The sequence below is a fragment of the Hypanus sabinus genome, chromosome 9 (genome assembly GCF_030144855.1).
Source record: "Hypanus sabinus isolate sHypSab1 chromosome 9, sHypSab1.hap1, whole genome shotgun sequence".
NCBI classification, from domain to species: Eukaryota; Metazoa; Chordata; class Chondrichthyes; order Myliobatiformes; family Dasyatidae; genus Hypanus; species Hypanus sabinus.
In genome coordinates, this window is record NC_082714.1 from 165,704,059 (window position 1) to 165,721,455 (window position 17,397).

The 17,397-nt window shown below is 44.2% G+C and overlaps 1 protein-coding gene across 8 annotated transcripts in view; it reads left to right on the plus strand.

The window, feature by feature from the left end:
- cpne1 (copine I) overlaps positions 1-15,915 on the plus strand; it is an 85,480-nt gene extending 69,565 nt beyond the window's left edge. For 6 of the 8 annotated variants that reach the window (XM_059981060.1, XM_059981063.1, XM_059981058.1 and 3 more), the window contains 4 exons: positions 1,310-1,361; positions 2,061-2,194; positions 3,287-3,523; positions 4,750-7,849. In XM_059981060.1, coding sequence (XP_059837043.1) covers positions 1,310-1,361; positions 2,061-2,194; positions 3,287-3,523; positions 4,750-4,863 — 537 coding nt within the window. In that variant the 3' untranslated portion in view covers positions 4,864-7,849. Of the gene's footprint in view, positions 1-1,309; positions 1,362-2,060; positions 2,195-3,286; positions 3,524-4,749; positions 7,850-14,612; positions 15,361-15,822 lie in introns of those variants that run through there. The other 2 variants (XR_009514167.1, XR_009514166.1) reach the window with 2 other exon arrangements.
- Positions 15,916-17,397: the final 1,482 nt, after the last annotated feature.

Sequence of the window (17,397 nt, forward strand, 5' to 3'; positions counted from 1 at the left end):
TCTTTATGTTGCACTTCCCCCACTATGTAGAAGCAATAAGGAAAGGAAATGTGGGAGAATATTGCTCTGACACTAAGATTGTATGCTGAATAGTTTTGAATATGTGTATGTACAGTCAGATATACAATCAGATTAATGTGTATTGATGGCCTAGTGAAAGAAGTTGACCCGGAGCCTGTTGGTTCTGGCCTTAATGCTGCGGTACCATTTCCCAGATGGAAACAGCTGAAACAGGTTGTGATTTTACACTTGTTGCTGTGTTTGTAAGTCCCACGTATGCCATTTACAGCAGACCGCACGAGCATTAATATCTTGCTGTAATATGAATCTGCAGAGCCTCATATACCCACTGCCCCTATCCAGTCTCTTTCCCTTCCTGTAATGTGTGGCTGTGCACTGCTCAGCTTCCCAAAATCCAAACATGGTTGTGCCATTTGATTGTACCACCGTGCTTTCCTTCCGCCTCTGGACAGGGTTGGGTGAGGAAGCCCCTCAATTATTGTAGTACCAAGTAAGTGAGTGGTAACCAAGAAATGTACTCTCACTTCAGACATGGGAGCAGAATCAGGCCATTTGGCCCATCGGGTCTGCTCTGCCATTATTGTCTACGAATGAAAAAGTGTTACGTGGTTTATTATTGTAAATCGTTAATAAGGTTTATGTTGGATTAGAAAATGTCACATTCACTCCAGTGGCCTACATTAGTAGCTGTTCCCAATGAGCTGAGTTACACAACTCACCATAACCACGCTGATGTTAAGTACCTGTCTGTACTCCCACTTAATAGCACTTTACAGCTCAGAGCCTTCAGTCCTGATCTCTGGCTCATTTTCTTTGTGGGGGAGTATTTGTTTGAGGCATTACTCAGAGCCTTGCCTCCTTACTGGCCCTTGGGTTGGTCTGCTGGGGTCTGAATCATCAGCCAGTTTCCTGTGGACACAGTCAGTAATGTAAAGGAAGATTCTTTACCTCCCTGCCATCGGGAAGGAGGTACAGGAGCATCAGCACAAGAGCTGCCAGACTGGTTAACAGCCTCTTCCCTCAGGCTGTGAAACTAATGAATACCCTGTCACCACCAAGGTCTTGTCACCAGGACAGCGAGCTGCTGACTGTTTACATGTGCTGCATGCTACGTGCACTTTGAATTATATTTTATTAACTTATTTATGGTAGTATTTTGGTTTAAGTGCTGTGTGTGATGTTTTGTGGGTGCACCATGCTCCAGAGAAACGTTGTTTCATTTGGTTGTATACATATACAGTCAGATGTCAATAAACTGAACATAAATCCCGTTTTCTTTTTTCCTCAGGTGTCCCACGAGTTCCCCTTAAATTTTAACCCCAACAATCCATACTGCCAAGGTAGGAGCATTGTCTGTCAATCTGTTGCCACAGAGCGAGGGCAGTGGCTGAATGTTTTCAAAGTAATACACCCAAAATGCTGGAGAAACTCGGCAGGCCAGGCAGCGTCTCTGGAAAAGAGTCCAGTCGGCGTTTTGGTCCGTCAATCTGTTGCCACAGAGGGAGGGCACTGGGTAATGTCATCTGTACTCTTTTCCATAGATGCTGCCTGGCCTGCTGAGTTCCTCCAGTATTCTGTGTGTGTTACTTGGATATACAGTCTTGTTTGTGAACGTTTTTCATCCTGGTTAATGAAAATTGGAAAACTGCAGATACAGAAATCTGAAGCGCGAGGCCATGGGTTAAGGGTGAAAGATGAAATATTTATGGGGAACCTGAGGGGGAGCTACTTCACTCGGAGGGTGGTGAGAGTCCAGAACGAGCTGTCAACAGAAGTGGTGGATGCAGGTTTGATTTCAACATGTCAGAAGTTTGGATAAGTACATGGATGGGAGGGGAGTGTAAAACTGCTCCAGGTGGCCGTGGGTGGGTCTCGGCAGAATAACTGTTTGCCACAGGGATCTGTGTCTGTGCTGCAGTGACTCTGGGCAAATTGTTGACCGTTGTGCCCATTGTTGGAGTGAATTCAGACCCTGCTTTTGTATTTTCTGTCCACTGTTTGGTGATTTTGGATGGGTTAACAGTGCTCTCTCACAACAGGTGTGCAAGGTATCATCGACGCATATCGCAATGCGCTTGTCAACGTTCGACTCTACGGGCCAACCAACTTCTCGCCCATAATAGCACACGTGTCCCGTTTTGCATCCACCGCGGCCCAGCAACAGGTGGCAGGGGTGAGTGTGATCCACATTGTGGGCCGTTGGCAAGAGGAATGGGCAGGAGCTCCCTTCACGGCCTGCCAGCTTCACCCAGTCCTGTGCCCGCTGTAGGGATATGCAGTTAATGCCTGCATGCGCTTGCCACAATTCAGATCTATGTTTAAAGTTTGGCTGGTAGGGTGGGTTTTGTGTGGGACAGATTAGAGGGAGTGATTTGGGAACCTGGGGTTTAATGTCACACTGGGATAAGGGCTGGATGTTGAGAATGGCAATGCTGGAGAACAGAGGGGTTTGCTGCCTCAAAGAATCTAGGAGGAGAGGGGAGTGGACAATAGGAGAAGGGGAAGGAGGAGGGGACCCGGGGGAAGTAGTAGGCAGGTGAGAAGAGATAAAAGGTCGGAGTGGTGAATGTGTGTTGGTGGGGGGTTGTATTTGTTCACCAGAGAGAGAAATCGATACTCACACCATCAGGTTGGAGGGTGTACAAACAAAATATAGGGGGTTGCTTCTCCACTCTGAGGGTGGCCTCGTCTTGGCACAAGAGGAGGCCATAGATCGACCTGTCAGAATGGGAATCAGAATTAAAATGTTTGGCCACCAAGAAGTCTCACTTGTGGCATAAGGGGCAGAGGTGTTTGACAAATCGCCACACTTGTTTTAACTAAACTCCATCTGCCATTATCTTCCATTTCTCCACTCGGATTATGCACCCTTGTGTTAGTCATTTCCAGCCTGGGAAAAAGTCTGGATGTCCACTTAATCTAGGCCTTTTATCATCTTATAAATCTCTATCAAATTTCCTGTCATCTCCTTCACTCCAGAGAGAAAAGCCCCAGCTCGCTCAGCTGTTACTCATAAGATATACTCTCTAATCTAGGTAGCATCCTCTCTGCTCCCTTCTCTGAAGCTCCCACGATCAGCACTAAACACGACATTCCAAATGTAGTCTCATCAGGATTTTATACAGCTGCAACATTAAAGCCAGTGAATCTATTTTTGAGGTATTGTTAGAAAATGCTGGATGAGTTGCAGACTGCTTTCTGTGGGTGATTCATGCTGCAGTTTTCGTGACACGGGGTTTACATTCTCTGCTTTCTTCATCTCCAGCAATATTATGTCCTGTTGATCATCACTGACGGAGAGATAACAGACCTGGACCAGACCAGGAATGCTATTGTGGAAGCCTCCAAGCTGCCCATGTCCATCATCATCGTGGGTGTCGGGAGTGCAGATTTCAAGGCCATGGAGTTCCTTGATGGGGATGATGGCATCCTGAAGTCACTCTCAGGAGAGCCTGTAGCCCGAGACATTGTGCAATTTGTTCCATTCAGACAGTTTCAGAATGTAAGTGCAACACAGTCCCCAGACCATCCTCCCTCAGCACAATAAAGTAATCTAATAGCTGAACCCAGTCTCCTGCCAGCTCTGACCTGTTGGTGGGTCTCCCGTTTCTGGGTCAGAAGCCTTTGGTGTTCCAGTCTCACTCCAAGCACTGAAACTGACACGCACCTTGATGCATGAATCCATGAACATTCAGCTTGTTACATGAATACATTGAAGGGAGGCCCCTTGTCCGCTGGCTGTGAAAGGTCTCAAAGTCCTGTCAATACTGTGGGGTTGCAGAAGAGCTGGATCAATGGTGCAGCAGCCTGACAACGCCAGTCACTTGGGTTCAATCCGGACCTCAGCTGCTGTCTTAGTGGAGTCTGCACTTCTCCCTTGGACCCCGTGGATTTCCCAGAAGTGCTTCAGCTAATTCCCACAGGCTACTACAATGGTTGCTAGGTTAATTGGCCACTGTAGATTGCCGATGTAAGTGGTAGAATCTATGGAGAGTTATGGGTATGTGGGGGTGGGGAAAGATGGGGGTCAGGTTACAGGGAAAAGTGTGAGCCAGGCAAAGACTTGGCAGGATGAAATGCCTCTCTATGTGCCACATTGATCTGGTTATATTGATCCAGAAGTTCTTCAGAAGTCAAGAATGAGACTTCAGACTTGGTGGTTACAGCCATTTTATTAAGTGTTACAGAAACACAGAACGAAACAAAAGAAATTACGGTTTCTCAGACGAGAGATAACAACGTTCCAATGATAACTATTACCCAATAAAACAGCCAGATTGAAGTGGTGTAAAATCTGCAGAAAAACTGAGAATCTAGAAAATACCTGAGCAACCTCACACAATGCTGGAGGAACTCAGCAGGCCAGGCAGCATCTTTGGAAAAGAGTACAGTCGATGTTTCGGGCCGAGACCCTTCAACAAGACGTGCTGAAAGGTCTCGGCCCGAAACGTCGACTGTACTCTTTTCCAAAGATGCTGCCTGGCCTGCTGAGTTCCTTCAACATTGTGTGTGTTGCTCTGGATTTCCAGCCTCTGGAGATTTTCTCTTGTTTCTGATTAGAAAATACCTGAATCAGCTATACTGCAATTACATAGGAAAGTTAAACTGCAAGGAAGATGGTAGAAAAATAACCATTCTACACAATAATCCAACAGCTGTGGAGAAGCTTGGTGAGGATATACAGTTGTTTTGGTTGGTGGTAATTCTGATTTGTTTTTCTCATTCCAGGCTCCAAAGGAAGCTCTAGCACAAACGGTTCTGGCTGAAGTGCCAAAGCAGTTGGTATCTTACTACAAGATGAGAAATCTGCCACCAGTGAATGCTCCAAACCCACCCCAGTAGTGGAGAAATGTGTGGCATTCAGCGTACGCTAATTGTGACTGGGACTGTCAGGATTCCTCAGTGACCACGGAAGCCTCCCTCCTGGTGACTGTACTTACATAGAATCAGCATTGCCAACACCACCGATTCTGCAGGACATGGGGGATTTGTGATCCATTTTAAAGCATCGTCTCAGCTGATAGCTTATCCCTATGTAGGGGAAGCAAATCAAATTGCAATGCTTGCATCCTTATGACAGACTGTCCTGGAGTACTTGTGAGTGTTGGCAATGTTGCCTTGTAACTGACCTGATGTGTACTGAGTTTGCAGTCAAAACCTTTTACTGACTGGTCCCTGGGGATGTTGGGGAGAGGTGTTTGGAGGTGGGATTTGTAGATCTGAATGTACTCCTTGCTGGTTTGGATGGGATATTGGTGTGTTCCCCAACCTGGTCATTCCTCAATCTTCAGCTGCGGGCTGGTATTCCTGGCTTCATCAGTGTCCAGATTCATTAACAAGGGTGGTTCAGGTTTAACCCAGACCAGGCAGGTTAGTATCAAATGACTAGAAGCTCTGTCCACTGCTGGTTATTGTGATCTACATCAAGTACCCTGATCTTCAACCTCTCAACAAGATTAATCTAAACACATGCTGCCTGACTTCCGGAGTTCCATTTTGTGGATATTGATAAAGAAACCAGTATTGGAAGCTTCAACATCCACAACACAGCACTCTTTATTTCTGAGTCATGGTACAGCACACACTGGCTAACCCCAGTAGCATTGCAATTATAAAACTAGGTTGACTCTGCTTGCTGTGTTGCTGTGGGGACAGTTAACACTACCCATCCTCAGTGACTGACCCCAGGGACAGGTCAGGACCGTTGCAGGTCCCTGTACGGGGCTAAATTAGCTGCTGTACAGAACATGAAGATAATTCAGATTATTGTCACAGCAGTGTAGTAATGTGGGGTTGTCACTGTACAAGGGATTGGCTCACTGTTTAATAATGCTCTTCAGTGTTGCACACCTCAATCCAAAGCTTTCTATGCACTTTATATGACTGTGCCTAACATGCTGTGTATAACCATGACTTATATATATATATATATATATAGACACACCATATTGCCATGGCATCACAGTTAGAATGCTTTTCTTTTTACTGTAAGCCATAAGTGATTGCTTAAGCTATACTAACTTGGGTTTAATATTTAACTTGCTGATACTGTATTGACTGTTGGCACTGGGTGTTATTTATGCTGCACTTTCTGAATTCTCTCTTCTCAGCCCAGCAGACAATAGTGAAGTGTCCATGCTGGTCAGGTAAAAGGTCTCAGACTGCCTGCTGATATTTTGATTTTGTTTTATACTTCATGGAACATTAAAATGCAAGGCCATTTTCTACTAAGAGGTGAAAACAGCAGAGATGGGATGTTCCCAAAGTGAAAAGCCCCTGACGTAGTTGTCTTGTTTGAGTGTTTCCTATAGACACAGCCCTGTGATGTGTGCAGCATCATCCTCCAATAACCAATGAACTGCTTGTGGGATCAGTCCTCAAAATGAACTGTTCAAGTTTGTAATCATCAGCTTGTTCCTCTTTCCCCATCTTGTTCCTTCCCGTACATGAGCCCAGTATTATTTATACAGGTCATTGTAAATTGCCCTGTGACTAGGCTAGGGTTAAAACATTGGGTTGCTGGGCAGTGCCGCGTGTTTAGCTGGAAGGGCCTGTTCCACACTCTCTGAAATAAAATAAATAAGTAACCCTCTGCAGTGATTGGTAGGAACATGTTCAACTGATAGTCTGCAGGTCAGTAACCAGTAATTTCAACGATTCCACTTTCCCCAAGGCTAATCTGGTCAGTTCAACCACGACCTCTGTTGTCACATTGTAATGAAAACAGGATCAAAGATCAATGCAAAGTGAAAGGCTAATCAAAAGGTCTCTTGTCACCAGTGTCTAGTGTTGCTGTAGATCTAAGCACTCGTTCCTGTCAAAAACTGGCAGACATCAGTCTTCCAAAGTACACAAGACACAGCGTCACAGTTAAGGAGAGGTCGTGCAGATTAGTCTTTCTGAAAAATAGTTCTAAGGCACTACAGGACTGAAGAAGCCCTTCCGCCCATCTGGTCCATGCCTAGTCCCATCAACACGTTTATGAAATCTTCACTTTCACAAGAAGTGTAGTAGCTATAGAGTTAGCAATCTTAGGGTGGGTTTAAGTATAAAATGTTTTGTATTAACTAAAAATATCTTGAAGTGATGTTTGCCATGAGCAATCTGATACCAGAGTTCATAGATGAGGGATTGATTGGTGCTTCGAATTTCTGCTGAACCTCTGCTTTCTGATGTCTGCCAATGTTCCATTCACAGGAATTTTGGCTGGGGTCTACTGTTAGGTGGGACCTAATGCTTTATTGGCTAGCGTTTAATCTCTTCCTGTGCTGGTGGCTGGTTTCCTCCTACAAGATTTGACAGCTTATGGATCTCTGTCCTGTCCCTCACAGTGAGAAATTGTTCAGTGTGTCCCGTTACTGGCAGCCAGCCAGGGCAGGGTGGGGAGCCCCACTCATCCCAGCCATTATCAGACGCAGACCATGCTGGTGACAGTGTTTTGCCTTCTGCCTGACTGCACAGTTACGTCACCGGGGCTGCACTGCTGGAGTCTGTGCCACCCAGGCACCCGCTGGTGTCTAGTATTGTGCCAAACTTGTTTTAATCCACTTCTGATTTCCTCTGAAAGCTGAAGCCCATTGTTCTACTTTCTAAATTCATTCCTAAAATTAGTGCCTCATGTCCTCCTGGATTGTGAATGTCAGTTTAATAAAAAATGCATCTGGGTATTAGATAATTCTTCCATCCACCTCTTCCCACCCTCTCTCCCATTTAGAGACAGAATGTCTCATTGAGACCAAATATTGTCAAAATTTAGTAGAAAATGACCCAGAAATACAACTTTTTTTTACGATTGTGGGTTTTGAAAAAATAAATCGTGTTTTATGTGTGTGTGTTTAGTGTCTACATTGAATTCAGTGATTGGAACAGTTATTTACCACAGTGTACATTTGATCTATATCATCTGAGAACAGATCCTTCAGCCCACCTGCTCTGTGCTAACTTAATGTGCCAAACTTAGACAAATCTAAGTGTTCCCTCCTCTATAGCCTCCATTTTTCTATCATCCATTTGCCTATCTAATGGTACTAATGTGTGTGTCTGGAAGTTCTCTGCCTGGACCACATAGCTGTCGGACAATTTCTCAGACCCACATCAGTTAATCTTAATGTCACAATTCCTAAAGGAAAACACAGGTAAAATAAAGTCTTTAATAATTTCACTCAGGTGTGCAAGGTGACAGCATAGAAGTTGGCCCTTCAGCTCACCTTTGCCCATGTTTAGCTGATATCCCTCTAAAATTACCCATCCATGTATCTATCCAAACATCTATTAAATGCTGTCATTGTATCTGCCTCACCATTTCCTCTGACAGCTCATTCTGTACACACACCACCCTCTGGGTGAAGAAGTTGCCCTTCAAGTTCCTATTAAATATTATCCCCTATCATCTTAAGCCTATGCCTTCTAGTTTTAGACCTGTGTACCTCTAGGTAGAAAGACAAAGTGAACCTTATCTATGCCCCTCAGTTTCTGACATTCCAAGGAATAGCCTTCCCAATCTCACTCCATAACTCAGGCCCTTGAGTCCTGATAACGCTCTCTGGTTCTGTCACATTTCGGTACAGAGGCTCCAATAGTCAGGTTGGGAAGAGGCTTGTGGACTCAACCAGCTCCATCATAGGCACAACCCTCCCCACTCTCAATATTTTCAAGAGATGATGCCTCAATAAAGGCTGTCCATCATTAAAGACCCTCACACTCCAGGACATGCCCTGTTCCTCTTGTTACCATCCCCGAAAGAGGTACAGGAGACTCAACATTTTAAGAACAGCGTCTCCATCAGATTTCAGAACAGTCCATGAAAACTAACTCATTATCTTATTTGCATTATTAACTTGCGAAACAACGCAAGATCACGAGACAAAGGAGCAGAAGTAGGCCATTCAGCCCATTGAGTCTGCTCCACCACGAGCTAAACTATTCTCCCATCTAGTTCCAATTTCTGGCTTTTTCCCCATATCCCTTGATACACTGACTAATTAGATACCTATCAATCTCTTCCTTAAACACCCTCAATAATTGGGCCTCCACAGCTGTATGTGGCAACGAATTCCATAAATCCACGATCCTCTGGCTAAAAAAAAAATTCCTCATCTCTGTTTTAAATGGGTACCCTCTAATTCTAAGACTGTGACCTCTTTTCCTGGACTCACCCACCAACAGAAACAGCCTTTCCACATCTACTCTGTCCAACCCTTTCAACATTCGAAATGTTTCTATGAGATCCCCTCTCATTCTTCTATACTCTAATGAATACAATTCAAGAGCCGACAAACACTCCTCATATGTTAGTCCCTGCATTCCAGGAATCATCCTTGTGAATCTTCTCTGAACTCTCTCCAACATCAGCACATCCTTTCTAAGATAGGGGGCCCAAAACTGCACACATTATTCCAGATGGGGTCTCACCAGTGCCTCATAGAGCCTCATCAACACCTCCTTACTCTTTCACAATATTCCTCTTGAAATGAATACCAACATGGCATTCACTTTCCTTACTGCCGATCCAACCTGGTGGTTTACCTTTAGGGTATCCTGCACGAGGACCCCCAAGTCCCTTTGCACTTCCGATTTTTGAATTTTCTCCCCATCTAAGTAATAATGTGCCTGATTGTTTCTTCCAAAATGTACAACCGTACATTTCTCAACATTGTATCTCATCTGCCATTTCTTTGCCTACTCTCCTAAACTGACCAAGTCTCTCTGCAGCCTTTCCGTTTCCTCAACACTTTCTGCTCCTCCACCTATCTCAGTGTCATCCGCAAACTTAGCCACAAAACCATTTAATCCATGATCTAAATCATCGATATGCAGTGTAAGAAGAAGAGGCCCCAACAATGACCCCAGTGGAACACCACTGGTAACCAGCAACCAACCGGAATCGGATCCCTGTATTCCCACTCTTTGCTTTCTGCCTATCAGCCAATGCTCCACCCATTGCAATATCTTTCCTATAATTCCATGAGCCCTCATCTTATTAAGCAGCCTCTTATGCAGCACCTTATCAAAGGCCTTTTGGAAATCCAAATACACAATATCCACAGCCTTTCCCTTGTCAGTCTTATTTGAGATTACCTCAAAAAATTCCAACAGGTTGGTGAGGCAGGATCTTCCCTTCATGCTGGCTTGGGCCTATTTTGTCATGCACCTCAAGGTAATTCACAATCTCATCCTTGAGGATCAACTCCAAAAGCTGTCCAACTACCGATGTCAGACTAATAGGTCCGTAATTTTCTTTTTGCTGCCTCCCCCCTTTCTTAAACAACGGAACTATATTTGCGGCCTTCCAGTCCTCCGGAACCATGGCAGAGTCAACTGATTCCTGGAAGGTTATTTCCAATGCCTCCACAATCTCCAAAGCCGCCACCTTCAGAACTCATGGATGCACTTCATCCAGTCTGGGAGACTTATCTATCTGTAAAGGGGGTTTCTTCTTTTTTCTTTATTACTGTTGGGAAAGGGTTTCTTCTTTTTGTTAACTAGCAGGAATGCTAATTTACTGATAACAAGAATGGTATTCCTTTGTAAACCAAATGGAGATTAATGTTCTTTCTTCTGAGTCTGTAAGCTTTTGTTGACAGGCTTTTGGGCAGATCGGCGCGAGGGGGTCGAGAGAGAGGACGCAATGCTGTAAGTTGGGCGAGGATCGGACCCCAAGTAGGGGTCGAGGCCAGGAGCTACTCCGAGGAGGGGGGATGAAGCTAGATGTGCTTGGTTGACCACTCGGAGGGTCCTGAGCTGCGAGTCGAGGAGTTCGGAGGGGATCGAATGGTGGCCAGAAGACTTCAGTAATTGAGCTCCAACAGTTGTGCACGAAGTGGTTTGGACTTTGATAAGTTTGGCGCCTTTTCTTTAATTTTTCTCTTCATATATACTGTATCGTTATTAATCACTTAGTTATAGTAACCTTTATAAATTGTACTCATTTAATCGTTTAGGGTGTACTGTCTGTTTTTGGGCGAGGCGGGGACATCACACAGCATCCACACCAGCTGATTACCCAGTTTGGCGGGGCCGAAGGCTGCTCCCCCTAGACGAGAACGAGCTGAGCGAGCCTGAGGCGACCCAGGGGGTTGCATTGTGGGGGCTCGTCCGGGATGATTTCTGTGGATGCTGTGTGATGTCCCCGCTTCGCCCAAAAACAGACAGTACACCATATGCGATTAAATGAGTACAATTTATAAAGGTTACTATAACTAAGTGATTAATAACGATACAGAATATATGAAGAGAAAAATTAAAGAAAAGGTGCCAAACTTATCAAAGTCCAAACCACTTTGTGCACAACCGTTGGAGCTCAATTACTGAAGTCTTCTGGCCACCATTCGATCCTCTCCGAACTCCTCGACTCACAGCTCAGGACCCTCCGAACTCCTCGACTTGCAGCTCAGGACCCTCCGAGTGGTCAACCAAGCACATCTAGCTTCATCCCCCCTCCTCGGAGTAGCTCCTGGCCTCGACCCCTACTTGGGGTCCGATCCTCGCCCAACTTACAGCATTGCGTCCTCTCTCTCGACCCCCTCGCGCTGATCTGCCCAAAAGCCCGTCAACAAAAGCTTACAGACTCAGAAGAAAGAACATTAATCCCCATTTGGTTTACAAAGGAATACAATTCTCGTTATCAGTAAATTAGCATTCCTGCTAGTTAACAAAAAGAAGAAACCCTTTCCCAACAGTAACAAAGAAAAAAGAAGAAACCCCCTTTACATATCCTTAGTCCATTTAGCCCCATTCTTCTAAAACTGCACAGAACTATCAAACGTTCCTTGTATGTTAACCCTTTCATTCCTGGGACAATTCTTGTGAACCTCCTCTGGACCCTCTCCAATGCCTGCACATTTTTTCTTGGACAAGGGGCCCAAAACTGCTCTCAACACTCCAAATGTGGTCTGACCAATGCCTTACAAAGCCTCACCATTACATCCTTGTTTTTGCATTCTAGTCCCCTTGAAACGAATGCTGACATTACACTTACCTTTCTTACCTCAGATTTTTACATTTTCTCACCATTTTGAAAATAATCCATGCTTGTATTCCATGCACTTCCCTACATTATATTCCATCTGCCACTTTTTTGCCCATTTTCTCAACTGGTCCAAGTCCTGCTTCAATACTATCTACACCTATTTTCATATTGTCCACGAACTTGACATCAAAGACATCAATTCCTTCATCCAAATTATTGACATACAATGTGAAAAGAAGCAGTCTCTGCTGAGTACCACTAGTCACCAGCAGCCAACCAGAAAAAGACCCATTTATTCCTCAGAATGAGAAAATCTGCAGATACTGGAAATCTAAGCAACACACACAAAGTGCTGGACCAGGCAGCATCTATGGGAGAAAAAGTACAGTTAATGTTTTGAGCCAAAGCCTTTTGGCAGGGCAGTCCTAATTTAGGACTATTTCACTATGGCTGAGCCATTTTGCTTCTTGGCCCTGATGTGGAAATTCTTACATCTGGGCAGACTATCTGGTTGTGGAACTTTATTTCCTGTTGTGTTATATTTTGCTTTATAAAATTCTGCCTACATTCAGAATAGAAAACTCCCAACTTGAACCAAAAGAAGAGAAAGTTCACAGAAAGAAAGTGTTCCCTGGGTGAGGAGGGAGCTTTGTGACCAACAGATGAGGAGAACAAGAGATGCTGTCAGGGGTTCAGGAAAGATCAGGCCAGATGATCAAGATGGCATTCAATAGTTCAACGTACACTTATCAAAATATGTGTATCATATACAACCTTGAGATTCATCTTGTGGGCAGCCACGGAACAAAGTAGAGTCCAGATGCCAGCACCATCTGGGGTTTGGCATTGATGACGATTCAGTGGCAGCTGAAGTGTGAATTGCTGCTGGTTGTATGAACTGATCCCAGTTACCAGTGGGCTAAAAGGCAAGAACCCCAGCTAGAATTGTTAGTGACTCTGCGAAGTGTGAGACTCCTTTATCTGGCCCTTGTCTACCCTCACCTGCATGGAATGGCCCATTTCTCCCACCCCCTCTGACCAGAGGACTCCAGGCAAGACCTGAGTGAGGGATGCAGAGCAGGAGACTGCAGGACAAGCTCCACATCTGTATTACTCCAGCTATGTAAGCGGAGGAGTGTGGGAACAGATGGTTCACACAGTTACTGCAGTCCTTTACAATTGGCGTGTTTGGCATTCCATTCAAACCACTTACGGCTACTGATGACTAAAGCATCAGTTTTTTGAAATGAGACGTGGGAGTACAGGACTCGTGCATCTTGGGACATGCTGTAGAGTTTTCCAGCTGATGCTCCTGCCCCCAGTGGTGGGAAAACATGTCAAAGCAGCAGTGAGAACAATAAGCAGACAAGCTGCTGTTTCAGTTTGTATGGCACAGCAACATACCGTTCAGCCCATCCACTCTGTGCTGACCAAGCACCCGGTTACACTCATCCAATCCTGAATGATGTACACAAGATGCTGGAGGAACTCAACGGGTCAGGCAGCATTTAGGGAGGGTAATAAACAGCTGAAATTTCAGGCCCAGACCTTTCACCAGACTCTCCTTCCTGATGGGGTTGCCACATCCTGGTGAAGGGTCTCAGCCTGAAACATAGACAGTTTCATAGATGCTTCTGAGTTCCACCAGCATTTTGTGAGTGTTGCTCTGGACTTCCAGCATCTGCAGAAACTCTTGTGTTTGTGTTCATCCAATTAAATTTTATTTCCTTGTTTTCATGTGAATGCCCACAAGAAAATGACTGAAGGTAGTATCTGGTGACATGTACATACTTTGATAATAAATTTCCTTTGGGTTTATCCTCCTTGTGTTTCCCAGATTTGACTGGACATTGGGAAGAAGCTGTTTTCAGTTGACAGCATGGGTACTTTTGCCACCTCCTGAGGGAGCTGTTCAATAATCTGTCCAAATCAGGGCTCCCAACATTTTTAATGCCAAAAACCCCTACCATCAACCAAGCGATGCATGTCCAGGTTAGGACATCGAAGTCAATCGTCTGTGGACTGGGCTTGCCCCAGAGGGACGTTTCACATCTATGGGCTCATCCTAGACTGGGTGAGTCTCTGTCTGTAGGAACAGTACCTGAGTGAAGTGATGGTCTGGAGATAACAGAACTTGAACCTGGTGAGAAAACTAAATCAAATTCTATCGGGCCCATCTAGCCTGTTTCATCATTCAATAAAATCATGACTAGTTTATTTTATAATTCCATTTACCAGTCTCTACATTCCTGAATGTCTTGGCTCAACAGACTCTCCTCTGTATTACCTCTCACGTTGGCTGGCTGCCTAAACACATTTTTTTCTGGAGAGTGTTCCCATTAATATGGGATAGGAAAGTGTGAGGTGTCGTATGTTGAGAGCAAATTATACAGTTCTTAACAAGATGCATTACAGCATTGATGGACAGAAGGATCTTGGGATCCAAGTCCATAGTTCCCTGAAAGTATTTGCACAAGTAGGTATGGAGGCAATGAGAGTGTATTGCACACTTGCCTTCAGTTGGGACATTGAGTAGGAGTCAATTAGTCACATCGCAATTGTATAAAACATAGTTTCAGCTGCATTTGGAGTAATGTATTCATTTCTGGTTACCCCATTATAGGAAGGATGTGGAGGCTTTGAAGAGGATGCAGAAGAGTGGATTAGAAGGTATAGGCTGGACAAACCTGGGTTGTTTTCTCTGGAGCGTCAGAGGGTGAGGTGAGGTCTAATATAATTATGGAGGAGTAGATAGGTGGACAAGTCAGTCTTTTTTTCTGGATAGAACTGACAGATACTAGAGTATCTGGAACAGGATAGGTGGGGAACTGGTATGAAATGTAATTTTAGAAACTGTTTTGCATGGAATAGAGGGATAGAGATGATGTACAGACAGAAAAGACCATTTAATTTGGCATCATATTCAACACAGACATTGTAGGCTGAATGGCCTCTCCTGAGCTTTTCTGTTATATTTAAGTGACTTGCTGGTAAATTGTAACTTTTACATTGTCTGCTTGAAGGGAAAGAGACTACACAATATCATGATGGTAGATTTAGATGGGGAAAGATAGCAGCAAGCTTGACAAAATCACTAACACCAGTATGAAGTGGTTTTGCTGAATGGCCTGCTTCTATCCTCTATATCTGGTGTAATCCAGGGAGCACATTCCAGCTAACAAGACTCAGCCAGCTCCATCATGGGCACTAGCCTCCCTTTTTTTGAGGACGTTTTCAAGAAGGCACCATCCATCAGTAAGGACCCCCATGACCCAGGACATGCTCTCTTCCCATTGCTACCATCAGGGGGAGGTACAGGAGCCTGAAGACCCCTCTTCCCATTGCTACCATCAGTAAGGACCCCCATGACCCAGGACATGCTCTCTTCTCATTGCTACCATCAGGGGGAGGTACAGGAGCCTGAAGACCCCTCTTCTCATTGCTACCGTCAGGGGGAGGTACAGGAGCCTGAAGACACACCTTTTGCCATCAGATTTCTGAACGGTCCATGAAGACTACCTCACTATTTCACCCTAGTTATTTATTTTTATATATTATTGTAACTTTAAATGATTTTATGCATTGCACTGTACTGTTGCCGCCAAACAAATTTCTCACATATGTGAGAGACAATAAAACTGATTCTGAAAGATGGGTTACCATTAACTTTAGGAACGGTGAGGATAAGGACATTGTGAAGGCAGAGGGGATTAGTTGCGTTGTCCATTTGATTACTAATGTGATTGGCTCAGCACAACATTGTGGACCGAAGGGCTTGTCCTATACTGTTCTATGTCACATATACACAACATGTCTTGTAATTCTTTTTACAGCTGTGCAGAACAACCATTGCTCTGAGCAGGAGATATTTACACAGCCTGAAAACTGCAGCACTTTAAATGTTATTTTTTGTAATATGCATACTACGAATATTTAAAATAAAATAGAATAACACATTTTTGATTTTATTTATTAGTTACAACCATTACAGCACGGAAACAGGCCATTTTGGCCCTTCTAGTCTGTGCCGAACACTCACTCTCACCTAGTCCCACCGACTTGCACCCAGCCCATAACCTTCCATTCCTTTCCTGTCCATATACCTATCCAATTATTTTTTAAATGACAAAATCAAACCTGCCTCTACCACTTCCACTGGAAGCTCGTTCCACACAGATACCACTCTCTGAGTAAAGAAGTTCCCCCTCGTGTTACCCCTAAACTTTTGCCCCTTAACTCTCAACTCATGTCCTCTTGTTTGAATCTCCCCTACTCTCAATGGAAAAAGCCAATCCACGTCAACTCTATCCCCCTCATAATTTTAAATACCTCTATCAACCTTCTACACTCCAAAGAATAAAGACCTAACTTGTTCAACCTTTCTCTAACTTAGGTACTGAAACCCAGGTAACATTCTAGTAAATCTCCTCTGTACTCTCTCTATTTTGTTGACACCTTTCCTATAATTCGGTGACCAGAACTGTAGACAATACTCCAAATCTGGCCTCACCAATGCCTTGTACAATTTTAACATTACATCCCAACTCCTATACTCAATGCTCTGATTTATAAAGGCCCGCATACCAAAAGCTTTCTTCACCACCCTATCCACATGAGATTCCATCTTCAGGGAATTATGCACTATTATTCTTAGATCACTCTGTTCTACTGCATTCATCAATGCCCTACCATTTACCATGTATGTCCTATTTTGATTAGTCCTACCAAGATGTAGCACCTCACACTTATCAGCATTAAACTCCATCTGCCATCTTTCAACCCACTCTTCTAACTGGCCTAAATCTCTCTGCAAGCTTTGAAAACCTACTTCATTATCCACAACGCCACCTACTTTTGTATCATCTGCATACTTACTAATCCAATTTACCACCCCATTATCCTGATCATTAATGTATATGACAATCAACATTGGACCCTGTTCGGATCCCTGAGGCACACCACTGGTCACTGGCCTCCAACCTGACAAACAGTTATCCACCACTACTCTCTGGCATCTCCCATCCAGCCACTGTTGAATCTATTTGACTACTTCAATATTAATACCTAACGATTGAACCTTCCTAACTAATCTTCCGTGGAACCTTGTCAAAGGCCTTGCTGAAGTCCATATAGACAACATCCACTGCTTTACCCTCGTCAACGTTTCTAGTAACCTCTGCAAAAAATTCAATAAGATTTGTCAAACATGACCTTCCATGCACAAATCCATGTTGACTGTTCCTAATCAGACCCTGTCGATCCAAATAATTATATATACCACCTCTTAAAATACTTTCCATTAATTTACCCACTACTGACGTCAAACTGACAGGCCTATAATTGCTACGTTTACTCTTAGAACCCTTCTTAAACAATGGAACCACATGAGCAATACGCCAATCCTCCGG